Source organism: Ailuropoda melanoleuca, chromosome 1 (assembly GCF_002007445.2).
Source record: "Ailuropoda melanoleuca isolate Jingjing chromosome 1, ASM200744v2, whole genome shotgun sequence".
NCBI classification, from domain to species: domain Eukaryota; kingdom Metazoa; phylum Chordata; class Mammalia; order Carnivora; family Ursidae; genus Ailuropoda; species Ailuropoda melanoleuca.
Genome location: NC_048218.1, coordinates 104,602,127 through 104,621,575, shown reverse-complemented (window position 1 = coordinate 104,621,575; position 19,449 = coordinate 104,602,127). Strand labels below are relative to the sequence as shown.

The 19,449-nt window shown below is 39.5% G+C and overlaps 1 protein-coding gene across 9 annotated transcripts in view; it reads right to left on the bottom strand.

Annotated features, from left to right (window-relative positions):
• The window catches only part of PLCH1 (phospholipase C eta 1), a 209,147-nt gene that overhangs the window by 51,532 nt on the left and 138,166 nt on the right, over window positions 1-19,449 (bottom strand). For 8 of the 9 annotated variants that reach the window (XM_034664135.1, XM_034664133.1, XM_034664151.1 and 5 more), the window contains 2 exons: window positions 7,154-7,247; window positions 4,392-4,595 (listed from right to left, as the gene is read on the bottom strand). In XM_034664135.1, coding sequence (XP_034520026.1) covers window positions 4,392-4,595; window positions 7,154-7,247 — 298 coding nt within the window. The remainder of the gene's footprint in view (window positions 1-4,391; window positions 4,596-7,153; window positions 7,248-19,449) is intronic. The other variant, XM_034664177.1, reaches the window with a different exon arrangement.

The following is a 19,449-nucleotide window of genomic DNA, read 5'->3' as shown; positions in this document are numbered from 1 at the left end:
TTCTTTCTATTACTTTGGTGACTGGCAGTTAGGAAGAAAGAAGGGAGACACAAGAGAAGGCCCATGTTCAATATCACCTACTGCGCACAATTTCTAAAAGCTCTCATTTTTAAAATTGAAAGATTAAAAGTCATCTGTACCTTAAAAAAATTATTTGTACCTTGCTACAAATTGTCTTAATCAGATGACTTTCCTTCTTAATACCCCAAAGCTAGAAGATTAGATGTTCTGATTCAGTGTAAGGAGCTGATCATGGGAACATGGTTAGGCTTGGGTAGGACTCTGATTTTGGAGAGCAAAACCCAAAAAGAGAAGACTGGGTACCTGAAGGACCTGAAAAGCCAAAGAAATACCGCACAGGACATGGCAGTTAACAAAACTGCAAAACGGTCTAGAGTTAACGATCATGTCACAGAGTCATTACAAGTCATTTTCCATACTTGGCCTCCAAGGACATGTCACCATTTAAAATGATAGGCAACCATCACTGTGAATCCAATGAGGGTATGTGCCCAGGGAACCTCTTTGCATGTCACACATGTAACACTTCTTTAGTGCTGAATGAACAAAGGGTTGAATAATGGCTGAGAGCAGAATGTCATCTCAAGACCTTCTAAAAGGTTCTTCTTTATGTTAATATTTTATAAGCATCTTCATTACTCAGTTGCTTAAGCTACTCAATTGTCAGTCACTCATGTCAGTAGGTGTTCTCTGCACCAACTGCAAAAATGCCATGTTTTAAAGCATAAATTTCCAGAACACTAAATTTGTAGTGGTTCTAATTGTTTTGTATGTAGACACTTTTTAATGCCTGTCCAGTTTTAAAATGTTAATTGACCCTTAGAACATGCCAGAAACTGACAAAGACCTATCCAGTTACATGTCTTATCATCCTACTGCTTTATTCATTTCCACCACCCCAAGAACCTTTATCCACTGCTAACCCCCAGCACATCCCCACCAAAAAGTGATTCCCCTTTGCTCCATGGAATCGCCATTCCATCACAAACTCCCTTTTATCATCAGACTCTTCTTGGTGTTCTCCTTCAACCTCCTTATCTTGATTAACAATCAGCTTGCCTTGGAGGACACTACCTTTCTCCACTGATGATTTTTTGTATAAATCACAGACTAGGAGGCATGCTCTAGGCCTTTATTGCTACTTTTAAATAACTGTTCTATATTCATTTAAAAAAAAAAATCTCCCGACTTTTGAAACTCACTTTATCCAACTCTACCTTTCTGGCATCTTCCAAGCCCTTCCTATAGTATTCTTTTTACACTTAAGTATCTGGCTTACAGTTTTTAATCTCCAACCTTTTTTTTTCAAGATTTTATTTATTTATTTGACAGAGGGAGACAGCCAGCAAGACAGGGAACACAAGCAGGGGGAGTGGGAGAGGAAGAAGCAGGCTCCCAGCGGAGAAGCCCGATGTGGGGCGCGATCCCAGGAGCCGAAGGCAGATGCTTAACGACTGAGCCACCCAGACACCCCCTTAATCTCCAACTTTTAATCTTTGAAACTTTTAACAATGAATCTACCTGTCAACATCCTTTGTGAGTTAAAAAGTCCATGTGGGCGATTTACTCAATGTCTTAGCTTTCACCTTCCAATGCTAACAATCTCATCTCCACTCTTCATTCATGCTCACCCATGACACACCCTGGATACAGTCATCAACTGTAACTACATCCAAAATCCCACTCTGTGATAACAATTCTCTGTTCTTATCTTTTGTATGTGTGATAACAACTTTCTCCATCTTTCTATCTCTTGGGAGTCTTACCTCATTCTGTAGCCCCTTATTCACTTCTTTTCCTTTCTAAGACTCATGGACCTACTGACTAATTACTTTGAAGAGCTCTCACCAACACCTGGATGATATTTTTACACGACCTAGAAATTTAGAGGCTTGGATCAATTCTATAATCTATCTTTACTGCTCCTATATCTAATCTCCTCAGAATGGGATGGGAGGAGTCTAAGCATGCAGATTTTGTGTAACAAAAGGATGGTTTTAAGACTGTTTTTGATATTAACTAGGACTTCCCCAGTTTATCTTGTCAACTCCTTTGCCCTTGTTTGTTGACCTTACGCCCCTAAGCCAACTTCCACCCACTTTACACTTAGTGGATGATGCTCTCTTACCAGAGAAAGGAGAGGCTATCGGGCTTGAACCCTTTCAAAATCTCGGCCCCCAAATCCCATCTAAAAACGGAACCTGTGTTCTCATTTCCTCTTCTTCCAAGTCTCGATCAAACTGTATCACCTAGTTTTCTTTGAATGCAAAAAAGTGCCAAGTGACAAACCCACAGCAGCTACCCCCAACTTCCCACAAGCATGTATGTCACCGTCACCAAAACTATCTATCAAAAGACACCATAACGTTCCAGCTGTCATATGCAACCAGATTGGATAATTAGTATTTGCCTTAATTTACTTTTCTGTTGCAGGGGACATTTTTGACCATTTCATCCCTTAGGTCCCAGTGACCATTTTTAAAGTTTTAAAGTTTTTTTTTTTTTTAATTTTTATTTATTCGACAGAGATAGAGACAGCCAGCGAGAGGGGGAACACAAGCAGGGGGAGTGGGAGAGGAAAGCAGGCTCATAGCAGAGGAGCCTGATGTGGGGGCTCGATCCCAGAACACCGGGATCACGCCCTGAGCCGAAGGCAGACGCTTAACCGCTGTGCCACCCAGGCGCCCCCCAGTGACCATTTTTGTTAGTCCTCGTTGGTTCCCCTTTGCTCTTCCTACATCTAACTGCGGGATCGCTTAAGTCCTCAGGCCTCATTCTCTTGTCCACTCCTCTCTGTGGGTGATCTTGTACGCTTTCAAGACTTTAACTATCACATACAAAAGTCAGAACTATGGAATCTTTATCTTGCCTGGATCTTTCCATTTTGTCCCGATATTATTACCCAACCGGCTGACAAAAAATGTCCACGTGAACGTTACAAAGTGACGATAAACTCAACTGATGGAAAACTGAACTCGTGAATGCTCTTTTTCCCAGATTCCCCACAGTATGTGATGGCACCATTCACTCATTACAGCTCTCACCCTCATTCCCTATATTCTCTACTTCTTGCAGCAGGTCCTGTTGAGCTGACTTCTTTAATATCGATGTAATCATCTCTCCTCCTCACTTAGTCCAAGTTTTTATAACTCTTCCTTTGAATCATTGTTAATAGCCTTCCCACCATTCTCTTTGCTCTATCTAGCTTCACCCTTGTTTCCCTACACAAGCACATATTCTAAAAAAAAATTGTCCTCCTACATGGTGACCCAAGTGATCTTTCTAAACTACAAGTCTGATCATATCACTATTTGTATAAGACCCTTCATTGGACCCTTGTTACCAAAGGCTAGAAGTAGAATTCCTCAAACCCCTTAACCCTTTATGAGTGACCCAAGTTTACCTTCCCAGCCTACCTATTTCTTTTCTTTCTTTTAATAGTAATTTTTTATTATGTTATGTTAGTCACCATACAATACATCCTTAGTTTTTGATGTAGTGTTCCATGATTCACTATTTGCGTATAACACCCAGTGCACCATGCGATATGTGCCCTCCTTAATACCCATCACCGGCCTATCCCATTCCGCCACCCTCCTCCCCCCTCCCCTCTGAAGCCCTCAGTTTGTTTCCCAGAGTCGATAGTCTCTCGTGGTTCGTTCCCCCTTCTGTTTACCCCCCCTTCATTCTTCCTTTCCTTCTCCTACCGATCTCCTTGCTATTTCTTATGTTCCATAAATGAGTGAAACCATATGATAATTGTCTTTCTCTGCTTGACTTATTTCACTTAGCATAATCTCCTCCAGTCCCGTCCACCAGCCTACCTATTTCTCATTGCATTTTATCTCACACCTTACTCTTCGTACGACCACTTCTTCACCATGTATGTGATTGGCCTGGTGGAACTCTCACACGGCACTACTGTTTTTAATGGCTACCCATTCTGCTAGACTGCCAGCTCCTGAAGACAGAAACCTGTATCTATGTCCTCACAATCAAGATCCCACTAGAAATTTAACAAATGTTATTCATTGAGAGATCATGAGGTATCTTGAAAGCAAAGAGTTACCCTGAACTACTTTTGCCATTGTTGAATCAAAAATATCTTTCTAGGAAAACTTTCATTTTCATCACAATTTTTCAGCAACTGCAGGTGTGCTTCCTAACTTCTAGTTCATCTCTCTTGCCCTCCCGACTGGACGTTAAGGAGGAGCCAGAGAGCATGGCAAGTTAAGAATGACTCCACAACGAGCAGAAAAATGGTTCTGGTTCATGTGAGTGCGTATTTCAGGGCTTCACTGTTTATACTTGACCGACTGACTCAAGGACACATTCATCAACACGCAGCGGAGCTCAGACAAAGCACGAACCTTCTACGCAGCGGCAGCCCTCCTGCAGCACCCGGGCGTACATGTCCACTTTGGACTGAGAAAGGAGCTGGTCCCCGGTCAGGTATGTGTTGTGAGAGGAGGCGATATAGTAGTTGCACAGGGGCTGGTCCATGTCCTGGTACACCTCATGGTGCAGGGGGTTAAATATGTCACAAGCAGGACTACGCATGAAGTTCGTGAACCCTTTGGAAGAAAGAGACAGTGAAGTACTATAGCTTTCAAGGCATATGTACTTAATCGACCCCACCAGGGACAACAGAGATCAAAGTACGGTCACAGCGCTTAGCTTATTTACACTCAGGACAGCTACTGGGAGGAATACTAAGGCAACGAGATTTGCTTCAGGTCACATAGTGTCAAAACTGAAATATGACTGGGGAATAGCAGTTTAAACATAACGTACAGAAAAATAAGTTGACCGTTCGAGAATTTTGATTGAGTCCATGGGAAAGGGCTTACTGCAGAGCCATTCAGTAACTACTGAACTCAAGCCATGATTATGTAGCCCGATCTAATGGGGGACTGATGCAATGTTAAAGCCATATTGACACAAAGTGCCAAGCTGATCAACCAGCAATCTGGTAAGTTATTAATTTAAAAAACAGTATTGTTAGTGCCATAGTTGAGGTAGCAGGTCAAAAGTTAGGCACAGCCTAAATTCCGAGTGTGACTATTTGACCATGACATTAGTTTGGGAAGATGCTGCTAACAGCTGGGAACTTTTTATGACTTTAAAATAGTGCTTAAAGATTATGCAGAAATACAGAGAACAAACTGACAGTTGCCAGAGGGGGAGGTGTGGGGAGATGGGTAAAATGGGTGCAGAGGAGATGGAGGTACAGGCTTCCATTTCTGGAATGAACAAGTCACAGGAATACAAGGCTCAGCATAAGAAACATACTCCATGATATTGTAATAGTGACATAACAAGACAGACAGAGACTATACTTGTAGTGAGTACAGCATAATACACAAACCTGTCAAATCACTAGTTTCAGGGGTAAGTTGTACACCCGAAACTAATTTAACACTGTGCATCAGCTATACTCAAATAAACAAACACATATTATGTAGAAAACCCTATCAATTTTCTACAGTTCTTCAAAGCATAATACCTGAGTAGAGAGGCATTCACTAATATATGAATACATACAGGACTGAGACACAAGTACCTAAGTGGAATTAGCAGGGTAAATTGCTTCAAGTCTTCAAGAATTACGTGGGTATACCTGTGTCTGTAAATATCCTCTAAGACTCTGAAGAATTTCTTCATGCCTATCCTGTGTCCATAATGTAGAAATCATGTTTAATTCCATTTTCGGGGGCCCCACCGAGGAAAACATTCATTTCTTAGTAAAGAAAAGGCCCAAATTAGTTTACCTTCTCTAGTTGTTTTAAAAATGGTTCTTAATGATATATGTCTTAAATTATTCCTTTCTTTTAATTTTCCTCCACCCAAGGAAGTAAACTGGTGGTATCAAAACCTTCTTGTCCACACTAAGCCTGAAAGCAGGGTGGAACAGAAGACCAACAATCTAAAATAGTAAGATAAAGCATGGCTTTGGATGCCCTTGAGGGCAATGGGGTGCCCCAGTGGTCTTTCATTAAGATTGTTGGTTCTGCCTGGGACTTGATCTCCTATTGGGTAGCAGCCTGCAGTTTATTTTCCCACATATTTTAAATACATATAACTTATACATACAGGTAGCTATATTCACATTTATGTGTAAGATCCTAGAGGCTAGACTCTGAGTATATAACTGTGAGCAAATTACTTAATTTCTTTGAGAGCCTCACTTTGCTCAACTAGGTAATGAAATGAAACAAAATTTGTAGTTCCAACAACCTCTCCATTGCCACCAACTAGGTATAACAAGTTCATTGTCAATATTTTTAAAGAAATGTGTACTTTCACATCGCTAGTGTCATAGATTAGTTATTTTAGACCAAATTTCTTTTTTATTTTTTTTAAAGATTTTATTTACTTGTTTGACAGAGAGAGACAGCGAGAGAGGGAACACAAGCAAAGGGAATGTGAGAGGGAGAAGCAGGCTTCCCACCAAGAAGGGAGCCTGATGTGGGTCTTGATCCCAGGACCCCGGGATCATGATCTGAGCCGAAGGCAGACGCTTAAGCAGCTGAGCCACCCAGGTGCCCCCAAATTTCCTTTTTTTAAATTACCATGTTGAAGCTTCCCAAAAGTAGCCATTTGACAAAAGTCCAAATATGTCTTGACATTTATCATACATACGGTGGGACAGAGTTGACTTGCTTGGAGTGGAAAATGCATATCATCATTACAAAAGTAAGAGAAATAGCAATATCATGGCATCTGTTTTGTAGGAAAATATGCTATATTGTGAGTTTTATTTGAATTATCTGTAATCCATAAATATCTCCTGATTTCTTTTTCTAAAAATTTTGCTAGAATTTAACTTAGCAAACTGAATTGAGAAATGAGAAATTAAGAATATTAGTTATACTAAGGAAGGCAAACCATAAGAGACTCTTAAGTACAGGAAACAAACTGAGGGTTGCTGGAGGGGAGGTAGGTGGGGGGATGGGGTAACTGGGTGATGGACATTAAGGAGGACATGTGACATAATGAGCACTGGGTGTTATATGCAACTGATGAATCACTAAATTTCACCCTTAAAACTAATAATATACTATATGTGAACTAACACGAATTTAAATAAATCTTGAAAGGAAGAAAAAAAAAAGAATATTGGTTACTTTACCTTCTATGCCAAGAACATTTTTCGCCTTATTTTCTTCTGAAACTTCAAATTTTCTTACGATGTCAAGACAATAGTCTGTTGTCACATTATTCATCTGAACAAAATAGAACATTAGTTGAACACCTGCAATTTCATGAGATATTTTCCTCTATGCTAAAAGGGCACACTTTTTAAGCATTCCTGATACAGTACAAAGGGGTTAAATGAGCAGTGTTTGAGATTACTAGTGTCACAGCAACTTTATCTTTGGAAAATGATCATCTCAATCTTCCCATGATATCTTGCAGATTTAATCAGTGAAAACAACCCTTCACGTACTAGACAAATGTACTCCATGAAGCAAAATTAATAAAGTTAAACCAATAATCAATGCAAATCCACTGCCAAAATCTACTTATTATAAGCTAGTAGCTATCTGCAAATTAATGTTTTCTACATAAGCACTAAAATTTGCCAATCATAAATACAGATAGAAAGAAAATGATTCCCTATCAAAACAGAATGTTCTAGGTAAATCCATACATGTGTGTGTAGATCTATAGATCTTCTTCTTGAATCACAACAGCAAACTGCCATGATGATTCAGGATCACAAAGGTGAGCAAGAGAAAATAAAACCAAAAAGCTTGGTGAAGTGGGGCGCCTGGGTGGCGCAGTCGTTAAGCGTCTGCCTTCGGCTCAGGGCGTGATCCCGGCGTTCTGGGATCGAGCCACATCAGGCTCCTCTGCTGGGAGCCTGCTTCTTCCTCTCCCGCTCCCCCTGCTTGTGTTCCCTCTCTCGCTGGCTGTCTCTCTCTCTCTCTGTCAAATAAATAAATAAATAAATAATCTTTAAAAAAAATTTTTTTAAAAAAAAGCTTGGTGAAGCAGCTAGCATAACAAAGAGTTCTGGAGCTAGAGGGCTTGTGTTCAAATCAGCCAGCTTATAGCCCTAACAGTGGGATCTTGAATGAGTCACTTACCTTCTCTGCAGCTATATTACAAGGTAGTTGTGAGAATTAAATGAGTGACTATCAACGAGTGACATCAAAAAGGCAGTGATGCTATTAAGAGTCGTTCTCAAGGTTGCTGCATGAACATTACATACTTAGTGTCACTGGCAAAAGCAAACTCTTCAGGAATAATTTCTTTAATTAAAGAGAACATGCAGGATGTGATATTTTGATCAAAATTCCATTGAGCCCCACAGTCTAACAGTGACATTTAAAAATAGTGATAGTGATAAAGGAAGCTAATCCTATGAGCCAGTATCTCATATTTCAATGCTGTTTTTCAAATATTCTATTATCTCTTAGGTTCAATGCTTATGTTTTAGTGAAATCTAATTTTTCTCAACTGTCTATTTAATAGCATTTAAACCTTTTCCAGGGAAACAAAAGCTCTGTGGTGCAGCTATTTTTTGCCTGCTTGGAAGAACATAGAATGCTTTTTTCTACCCAGACTAGCTGTGCAATGGCTGATGCATCCGTTGAGTGAATTTTACAATCCTTACTACGTTCAGAGGCTTATATTGCCAGACAACATCAGAAAATACCATAAAATAAATGAAACCGTGCTACCTATAAGAACTCTATTGCCCTACTCAGGCTTTGAGCAAGTCATTAATTAGTCCACTATATACTAGAGAGACTTAACATGTGAAATCTAAAAAAAAATAATAATTTCTCACAAAATAAAAAGAGCTAAATTGATAACAACAGAAAAAATTCACGTGCCATGGGAAGCCTGCATTTACATTGCAATTATTTGGTTTATAAGGCTATTTGTTCAGAGACGTAGGAGCCTTGTCCTGGACTCAGGTAGTCTACCAGGAGCCCATGAGATCTAAAAAACAAACAACAAATACTGTCATCCTGGGACAGAACTAATTGGAGATGAGCAGAGAACATGTTACTAGTTCAAGATACAAAGCAGAATGTGTTAACAAAAAGCATCCTATTTGGGAAGCAATTCAGTAAATTGGTGAAAATATCAGTAGACATTCTAGGAAGCTCACAATTTTCTGGGCACCACATTAAAATAAAGGTGAGGGGCACCTGGCTGGCTCAGTTGGTAGAGCATCTGACTCTTGATCTCAGGGTCATGAATTCAAGCCTCATGCTGGGCATGGAAACTACTTTAAAAAAAAAAAGAAAGAAAGAAAAAAGAAAAAAAGGAAAAAAAAAAGGGAAGTAATCCATTTTCTATCAAAATTCAAGTATTAAGGATTAACTCAGTGAAATGCAGTAAAATCTCATAATAATGAGAAAGGAAATGAACAACTCATTCAGCTTCCATGCTTCCCCCATCCCCGGTCTAATTTTAATCTCCCAATAGCAAAATCCTACATTTTACACAACTGAGTTTTTCAGACCTAACTTAAAAAGTTATTGTGAGATTTTACTGTGTGAATGAAGGTTCAACATAAGTTAATGCCCTTTATGGTTCCTTTACCCTTTGTTTTGTGACATAGCTAATAAGGGGAAATACAAAACAACTTCTCTCTACTCTACTCCTATTTCTCATGGAGCTCATTTGAAAGTTTTGTTTGCTATCAATTTCTGAGCCACATGCTGTTTCCAACATGGAGGGCTATTCTTTCTATAACAGACAACTGATGCTAAGAGAGCTTTCAAAAACCTGAAGATAATAATGATTCTTTACCTTTATATAATGCAGTCAGTGCTGTGCAGTTTATAAAGAGCCTTTAGACACAAAATCTTAAATAATTCTTACAACAGTCTTGTAAACTTGGGATTTTAATCCCCATTTTAAAATATGAAAATTTATGCTAGGAAAGGTTCACTATGTCAAAGTCACAAAACCAACAGAAAGCAGGACCAAGGATCAGATTTCAACCTTCTGGCTTCAAATCCAAAGCCTTTTCTTTTACAATATACCTATTGTCTGGGAGTTTTTCTTTATTTGTACTGAAAAATTGAAATGTGTACTTTCAAAACTGATTGTTTTTTCAATATAGCTGAAATTCCTAAATCTTAACTTCTTAACTTTTGAGATGTTTTAAGCTCTCAAGTTAGTTATTATAGTTTGACTTCGTTGATTATTCCAGGCTGAACTCCATTCTCTTTTCCTTGTTTGCTATAATCTCATTCAAAAAAGACTAAGTGGCCCTCATATTAAAGGTCAATCCACTTCTGTGGACTAGTTGTAGAAATCAAAGTCATAGATTTCTATATAACATACTACTATTCTGATATTAACTTTTTATCCCCAGACTTCTTGTAAGGTATTTGGCAAAGCTTTGACAGTAAGTGAGAATTTCAAAACAAAGTCAGAAGTAAATAATTATATTTCTTATAGCTATGACTCCCAGAGCACACCAAACACAAAAATCATAATATAATTCGCAGAGAATTTTAATATTGCTAAACTCTTTTCAATTTATTTTTATCAAAGTAATATATTCATAATTAAATAAGTCAAAACTAAGATACTTATGATTGAAAGCAGAATTCCCCCTTCTTTTTTTTTTTTTTTTAAGATTTTATTTATTTATTTGACACAGGGTGAGACAGCCAGCAAGAGAGGGAACACAAGCAGGGGGAGTGGGAGAGGAAGAAGCCGGACCCCGGAGGAGGAGCCTGATGCAGGGCTTGATCCCAGGACCCCGGGATCATGCCCTGAGCCAAAGGCAGATGCTTAACGACTGAGCCACCCAGGCACCCCAGAATTTCCCCTTCTATACTGAGAACCAAAAAAAGATAATGTCAACATTTCTAGATATTTCCATTGGAAGGAGTCTTTATATTCCTAATTATGTTAATGATGCTATTTTCTGTTTTTATATACTTTAAGCATTATCTCTTGACTTTTTTATTGTGTTAGATAAAGATTTAGCTTCTTTGGGCCCAGAAACTTTCTCCCTCCACCCCGCCACCCAAGATAGCTATATCTTAATTTTTATTAAATTACTATTTAATGTTGAATTATTCTGATTACACAAATTTTGGACACTGAGTCTATTATATAATGACTGTGTTTCTTATAGAATTTTTTTTCCAATCTGTTAATTTCTGCAATTCCAACCCATTGGGTAAATTTCTAGTATTCCCCTCATAAATTCTTCCTAGTGACTCTAATGGCCTCTCAGTTACCAAAGGCAATAAACAACCCATGAACTCCAATTTTTTTTATCTCCTATAAAGGTCCTTCTTCTTCCAGGCTGGTGGGATTCCAGCACTTTATTCAGCTTTTGTTCTGATTTCATCCCTCCATGCTCCTCAGAGAATGCTCGGAAAGTAAATTATTTCCTGCATGTGTGTTTTACTCTGCACACACATTCGGTTGACACATTAGCCAAGTAGAAAATTCTAGGTCAATAGCCATTGTTCCTATGGTTTTGGTTTCCAGAGTTGCTATTGAGAAGTCTGATGCCATCCTGATTCCAATCCTTTGACAGGACCTGTTTTTGCTTGTTAATTGGATCAATGTTTTTTTTCTCTCTCTCTATGTAAACTTTTAGGGTTTCACTTTATCCTTGGCATTGTGAAATTTCATTATGATTTGTCTCTGTGTGGATCTTTTTGTTTTTTGTTTCTGTTTTTGTTTTGAGAGAGAGTACGCAAGTGAGAGGGGCAGGGGGCAGAGGGCAAGGGGCAAAGTGGGGTGGAGGCGGAGAGAGAGAGAATCTTAGCAGTCTCCCCACTGAGCATGGAGCCTACCCCGGGCTCGATCTCACAACCCTGAGATCATGCATGACCTGTGCCAAAAATCAAGAGTCAGATGCTCAACCCACAAAGCCATCCCCTCTGTGGATATTTTTATATTCACTGCACTTGGCACTCAGTGGCCCTGCCAATCTAGAGAGTTCTAACTTTCCATGCTAATCACTTTTTTGTATTATTTATTTTATAATTTCCTCCCTTACATTTTTTCTTATCTTTTCTTATCTTTTTTTCTGTAACTCGGATTATTCAGAGAGTGGACCTTCTGGATTGAGCCACTAATTTCCTTATCTTTTCTATTTTCCATTTCTTTGTGTTTGTTCTATTGTATGGGCAATTTTCTCACTATCTTCCAAGCCATTTATTGAATTTAGTTCTCTGCTCTTTTCTTCCTCTGAACCGTCTTTTCCCAGAGCATATTGCTCTAGCTTTCCTGGCTGCACTCTGATATTAATGGCTGTTTTTAAAATGTTCTTTACCCTGTATAACCTCTATTTCCTCCAAGTTTCTTGATGCTATGTGTTTACCTTGGTCTCTGTATTTCATAGTAGAGGATTTCCTCAAACATGTGGTAACCTTGCCTTTTTAAAACCCATTTTTAAAATTATTCAAAAATGTTATTTAAAACGAAGTCCGTAATAAATTAGTTGAAAGCTCTGTAATTCCTGAGCAGAGCTGGTTGACGGGTGGGCTTCACTGTAGAATTTCCTGGCTGTACTCTTTCATTAGATGTCTGATATAAATATCTCTGAGTTTGGGTTTTTTTTTCCCTCGGTTGCCACATTAGTTTCCTAGGGCTGCTGTTAACAAATTACCACAAACTTAGACATTTATTCTCTCACGGTTCTAGAGACCAGAAGTCCAAACTCCAGGTGTTGGCGGGCTCCATTCCCCCTGGAGACGCTGAGGGAGAATCTGCTCTATGCCTCGCTCCTTGAATCCACTGGCTGCTGGCAAACCTTGGCATTCCTGGGCTTGGGGCTTCGAAAGTGCAGTCTCTGCCTCCATGGCCGCCTTTTTTTTTTTTTTTAATTTTATTTATTTATTTGACAGAGAGACAGCCAGCAAGAGAGGGAACACAAGCAGGGGGAGTGGGAGGGAAAGAAGCAGGCTCCCAGAGGAGCAGGGAGCCCTATGCGGGGCTCAATCCTAGGATCCTGGGATCACGCCCTGAGCCGAAGGCAGACCCTTAATGACTGAGCCACCCAGGCGCCCCTCCATGGCCTTCTTCTGTGTGTCTAGGTTTTCTTTCCTGTCACTTACAAGAACACTCATCATTGGATGTATGGTCCACCCTAAATTTAGAATGACCTCATCTCAACATCCTTAACTTAATTACATCTACAAAGACCCTTTTTCCAAATAAGGTCACACTCACAGGTATTGAGAGTTAGGACTTGGGACATATCTTCTGGGCCCACTATCCAACCCACTATGGCTTGTAATATTCTCCTATTTCCTACCTGTAATTTCCCCTATATAAACATGGGAGAAGAGTATTAGGAGAGGGTTATGGATCTCCCACTTCAATACACAAGATGTTCACTTTGTCCTTGAACTCATTACCTATTCCTCTGAAACAAGCCACCCAAAACTTAGAAGCTTAAAACAAAAACCACTTTTTTTTTTTAAATCACATTTGTGCAGGATGGCAAGTGGGAGTGGGTTTGGCTGGACAGTTATTTTGCTGTTCTCACCTAGGGTTTATTCAAGTGACTACAGGTACCCAGTCCCCTGACTACAGTACAGTGGTCTAAGATGGCCTCACTCCCATTCCTGTGGTTGGTGCTGGCTGTTGGTCCTGGGCCTCTTTCTCTGAGGAGTCTCTCATCCTCAAAAACACTAGCCCGGTTTCCTCATGTGGTAGTCGCAGAGTCCCGCCACAGGGCAAGAGTGGAACAATCAAGGCTCCCAGAGGTTCCTTGTTCATCATTTCTGCCACAATCTATTAGTCAAACCAAATTCCGAAGCCAGCCCAGATTCAAGGGGCAGGAAAATAGAGTCCACTCCTTGACGGGAAGAGAAGGAAAGTCACATTGACAAGGGGTACCCACACAGGAATGGGGGAATTCCTGCAGCCATCTTCACAGACCATCTACCACAATCCCCACGTGTCTAGTACTCAGGGGTACCTGAGAGGCCTCAGGCTAGAACCTTCTGAGCCATCCTTCTCCAGTTCTGACTTTCACTCTTATGTCAGGTTGGAGGAGGGATAGTTGCCCTGCTGCAAGAGGTAGGAGAGAGGATCCAGAACCCCACTTCCAAACAATGCTTGTGTTTGTCACCCCTCCTCATCTCCTATTTTCAAGAGCATCACGTGACTTCAATTCTCAAGCTTTTCTGGGGTTCTCCTGGGTGAATGAAGTTGCTTCGTGTTTCCTGCTCTGTGGGCTTGAATTTCACTGCTCTGGGGTCTCCTTTAGATCAGACAAATTTGATCATTTAGATCAGACAAATTGTTCCTGTCTCCTCACCTGTTCACTTTGTCCTTGTAGTTTTACACAGAAGAAAAAAGTCTTTCCTGTATCTTGGGGTAATTTCAGAAGGGAGTGGAGGAACATCTCTAAATGAATGGTCCTTCAGTTTTCAACTGAATAAGAAACAATTTACCTCCCCAAACTGGCTACCTCTAACTCATCCTAAAATTCAACCACAAATTTCAAAGCATTTGAATGTATGACTATTTCACAGAAAAAGTCATTTGGGAACTATAATCAAGGCAGCAAAAATATTACAAGACATAATTACTCTGAAAACTCTCTCAATTGCTTTAACTGTGAATAATTAAGTAAATGAAACAGAAACTCAGGAAGGACTCTTAAAGGAATGCTTTTATGATGAGGAAAATGCTTTAAAAAAAAAAAAAGATAAAGGCACACTGGCACCAAAAAGGGTATTATAAACGAAGAAGTGTTATCATTATTTCTCATGGAGAGATAAGGTTAGAATGACCATGACTCTCACCAAATCATTCTGGATTCAGTAAAGGATAATGAACGGAGATAGCACAAGTGAGACTGGTAATTGGATCAGAATAATCAAGGGACTATTTTAGCAGAAAGAATAAAGACACAAAAGGGGTAACTGTTAGAAGCGCCAAAATGAGATAATCTATAGATCTATGTCAGATAAACACAGTAACAATAAGAGGGCCCTCTTGCATGAGATCAGTAAAGCTCTGAAAATTCCCCTGGAATTAACCATCCATACTCATATTTCGGATGAAAGTGCTGCATAAAGAGAAATCGGCTTTTGATTTATTCACGGAGGTGTGGCCTTTGCACTCAGTAAACAGCTAGGTGGTTTTTCAGGCGGCAAGGATGCTTCAGTAGTCCTGCCTTCACTTCCTCTCTCCTCGACCCACAAAAAACAAAAGGATAGAAAGAAAGTAGAGGCTTGTTAAGAAAGGCGTCTGGGGCATGGGGGAATGAAATCCAATTATCGCTCCTAAACCAAAACTCTGAAAAGCATTGAACACAAAACCCATTCCGCCCCAGTGTCAGCAAATGGATAGTAAATCTGGAGGAGACATAGACTGCGTTTTGGCAAACACAGGGGGAAAAAAATGAAACCAAAAACCTCAACCCGACCTAGTACTTTGGAATCACAGACTTGTGGATGTCGGTGATCTTTATTTGTGGTTGCAAGGAAGCAATGAAAGAGAAATGTCCGCCAGCTGGTTTCTTCCTAACTGGCACTTCTTCATGGATATAAAAGACAGAGAATTTCCCCTAGCACATCCACGTTTCAAAAATGAAAGACCTAATCAAACAGCAGTTGGACCTGTCAAAGGTATGAATTCAGGTTTCAGAGAGCTTCAGTGAAATAAAAATCCGACCCGTGGGCCAGTATTTGATTTCACATAATCTTTGACAACATATGTGACCAGCAATGATATTTTATTTCACAACTGCGGTAAATCTGTAAAAGTTGAATACTCTGGTGTCTACACCAATCTTATGCCGTCAGAAACAAACGAATTACTGCCATATGAATCGTCAAGTGGCCTCCAATTTGTTCCGTTCTGAAAATCCTGTTTTAAAACTCAAAATCCCACGAAACTCTTAACTAATGACTCTCTTGCTACACATTGAGATCGTGCCCAATTTTTCTCTGTTTTAAAGAATGCTGAAATGGACAGCTTTACATCCTTTTTTTTTTTAATGTAGACAATTATTTCCTTAGAATGGACTATAAAAGTTAAACAAATCAGTCAAAGTTTTATAAATTATACAAACTTTGATAATTAAACTGTCCTAAAGAAAGATTATACCATTCCACAACTTCACTGGAAACATAAGAAATGGACATGATGTGTGATAGTATTTTTTTTTACCTTTACTGATTTGGTGGGTAAAAAAAACGGTCTTTTCATTTTATTTCATATATTTGAATTTCTAATGAAAGGTGAACTTTTCAATAGGCTTATTGACTTTTTATGAAATTTTTTATGTTTCCAATGTTTTGCCCATGTTTCTACCGGGTATTCATTTTTTTTCTCAGTAGTCTATGATAGCACTTTCCATATTAAGGAATTTCACTGTTTCTCTCTTTATATGTTACAAATATTTTCCTAGTTTGTGTTAGACATTAATTTTATGGTGTTTGATAAATTGGACCACACAGAAACTTAAAAGATTCGAGACATTAATATTTTCCTTATGGCTTATGTGTCTTGATTTATGATAATTTTTGTAAAATTTCTTTCAGATTATGCCCATATGTAGCTTCCAGCTAATTTAGAAAATTAAACTGGATACAGGTAATTGTCTGCCAGGGGCAGATGTCATAGAACACTGGCTTCTGTTTTCCCTAACAAAAATTTACTGGTTGAATATCAATATAACCAAAAAGAGAGAAGAAACACATGCCCCTCAGCAAGTGACATTCACTACTGCCATTCAAATGGACTGGGTTAATTCCACTTGTTCAAATGAATTTGAAGTCAGTAGTTTCAAATATTGTAATTTTAATTTGTCACATTGCTGTGCTTCTGAATATCTATGTTAAACGGACTTCACATTCACCATTACAATCAATGTTCAATTTGACACTGTGAGATAAGAAAGGTAGATATCAGCTCCCTTTTATAGATTAGGAAACGAAGGCTCAGAAACAATAATGAATGACCTGCCCAAGATTCTCCAGCCAATAGAGCCTGTAGGGTATGGAATGCAGGTCTTCCGGGCTCCAGGTCTAATACTCTTTCTACTGTATTAGAGCAGTTCTCCAGCTGAGAGTGGAAAAGTAGTTACAAAAGCAGAAAACAGAGGACAAGAGACGTGTGTATTAGGGCATATTTTCTGGGGGGAAACAATTCTTCTATTACCCCACCCCCACTTCCACCTGTGCTATAGCCAACTTTGTTCATGTAGAGTCTCTGCCTTTGCCAAATGAGCAAACTAACGAAAATACCTCTTGATAGAAAAGTTGATGAATGAAAGTTGATTTTGATAGAAACATTTTGCCAACACTTAATCCTTAAGAAAGCAACACCAACATTTATTAAATCTGAATTTATTCAGATTATTCCTAAAATGTATGTGATTGTGGAATGGGATAGAGTAAATCATTACCAAATCTAGTGTATCTTTTTCTGACACCAACCAAGTTTTCGATTCTCCAACACTCACTGGATGCCCATCAGTGCAATTCAGTTCTGACACTAACTATGTGGAGTTGGCATTAGACCCCACAGGTTAAGTGTTCAACCCCATAGACTGCTTCACCTCAGATCTAACCGCAAATGAAGTGTTCAGGCTAACCCCATTCTGCTTGACTCACTACAAATTGGGGGGGTTCTGTCAAAGAAAAAACAGAACAGGGGGAATCTGGGTGGTTCAGTCAGTTGAGGGTCTGACCCTTCTTTTCAGCTCAGGTCATGATCTCCTGGGTCCTGAGATCCAGCCCAACTGGCAGGCTCCTAACTCAGCAGGGAGTCTGCTTGAGATTCTCTCTCTGCCCCTCCCCCCACTTTGCACATGTATGTATGTGTGCGTTCCGCCCCCCCATCTCTCTCTCCATAAAAGCTTTAAAAAAGAAAAAAAAACCACCTAGATACTATTTAAAGCAATAAAAATAGATTTTAATCAGTAGCTATTACAATAGGGGAAAAGAGAACTCAGTATATAATACTGGTTCAGTTCCAAATACAGGGTGAACAAGGGGGATTTATACCCAAGGAGCAGGGTAGGGGTCAGCAGAGGAAACATCGGGGGTAAGAGGGGATTCTGGCTAAACCTACCTAACAGGGTTCTTGCTGAAGGAAAAAAGTGATCAGATCACCTAGAAGATGGTGAAAGATAAGGAATTGTATCAGATATCAAGGTGATCAGGTATCAAAGATGTGGGTTTTGGTTAAAGAGCCTTAGCAAGATTCTTGCTACAGCTGGACTCTTGAGGACAAGGTCCAACGACAGGGCTTAGTCAAAAAAGGACTCAGAAGAGCCTGCCTAGAGTTTAGCCAAGGAGAAAGCCTCTGTCGGTTCCCATAATTCACTAGACTGATTCACAGAATTCAGAAAAGTACTTTATTTACTGGGACTGGTTTACTATAAAGTATACAACTCATGAACACCAAATGAAGAAATGCATAGGGCAAGTATGTGGGAAGGTATTCAGAGCTTCCATCCCTCTCAGGGTACACCCCTTCCCCTTTCCAGCACGTCCATGCAGCTTCACCAACACGGAAGCTCTCCAAACCTCATGGTATAGGGGCTTTGGTAGAGGTCCCATTATGTAGGCATGATTGATTAAATCATTCCTGCCATTTGTGACATCTTTAAAACCTAGAGGAAATTATGCTACGTGAAATGACAAAGAAAGACAAATGCGATAGGATCTCACTGATAAAGTGGAATCTAAAAAAGTCAAAATCATAGGGGCGCCTGCGTGGCTCAGTCAGTTAACGTCTGCCTTCAGGTCAGGTCATGATCTCAGGGTCCTGGGATTGAGCAGGGAGCCTGCTTCTCCCCCAGCCTGCCACTCCCCCTGCTTGTGCTCTCTAGCTCTCCCTAATAAATAAAAACTTAAAAAATAAAATAAAATAAAAATTAAAAAGTCAAAATCATGAAAGCAGAGTAGAGTGTTGGTTGCCAGGGACTTGGGGGGAAGGGGACAATGTTGGTCAAAGAGTGCAAAGGTTTAATTATGCAGGATGAATAAATTCTGGAGATCTAATGTACAGCATAGTGACTATAGTCAATAATACTAGATAATATATTTGAATTTGCTAAGAGGGTCGATCATAACTATGTGAGGTGATGGACGTTAGTTAGCTTGATTGTAGTAATCATTTTACAATGTATACATTATATCAAAACCTCACATTGTACACCTTAAACATATAGAAATTTTGTCAAATATAATTCAATAAAGCTTAAAAAACAAAAAAATTCATTTATTCTACATAGGTGAGAAACAGAATTTAAGACAATATAAAAAAAGTAAGTATGAGAAGACTAGCCTTGTGGACCACAATTCAGACTACATGGTACTAAAATTAAAAAGTTCTTATTTTATGAGACACCTGGGTGGCTCAGCCGATAAGTGTCTGCCTTTGGCTCAGGTCATGATCTCGGAGTCCTAGGATCGAGCCCCTCATCGGGCTCCCTGCTCTCCCTCTCCCTCTGCT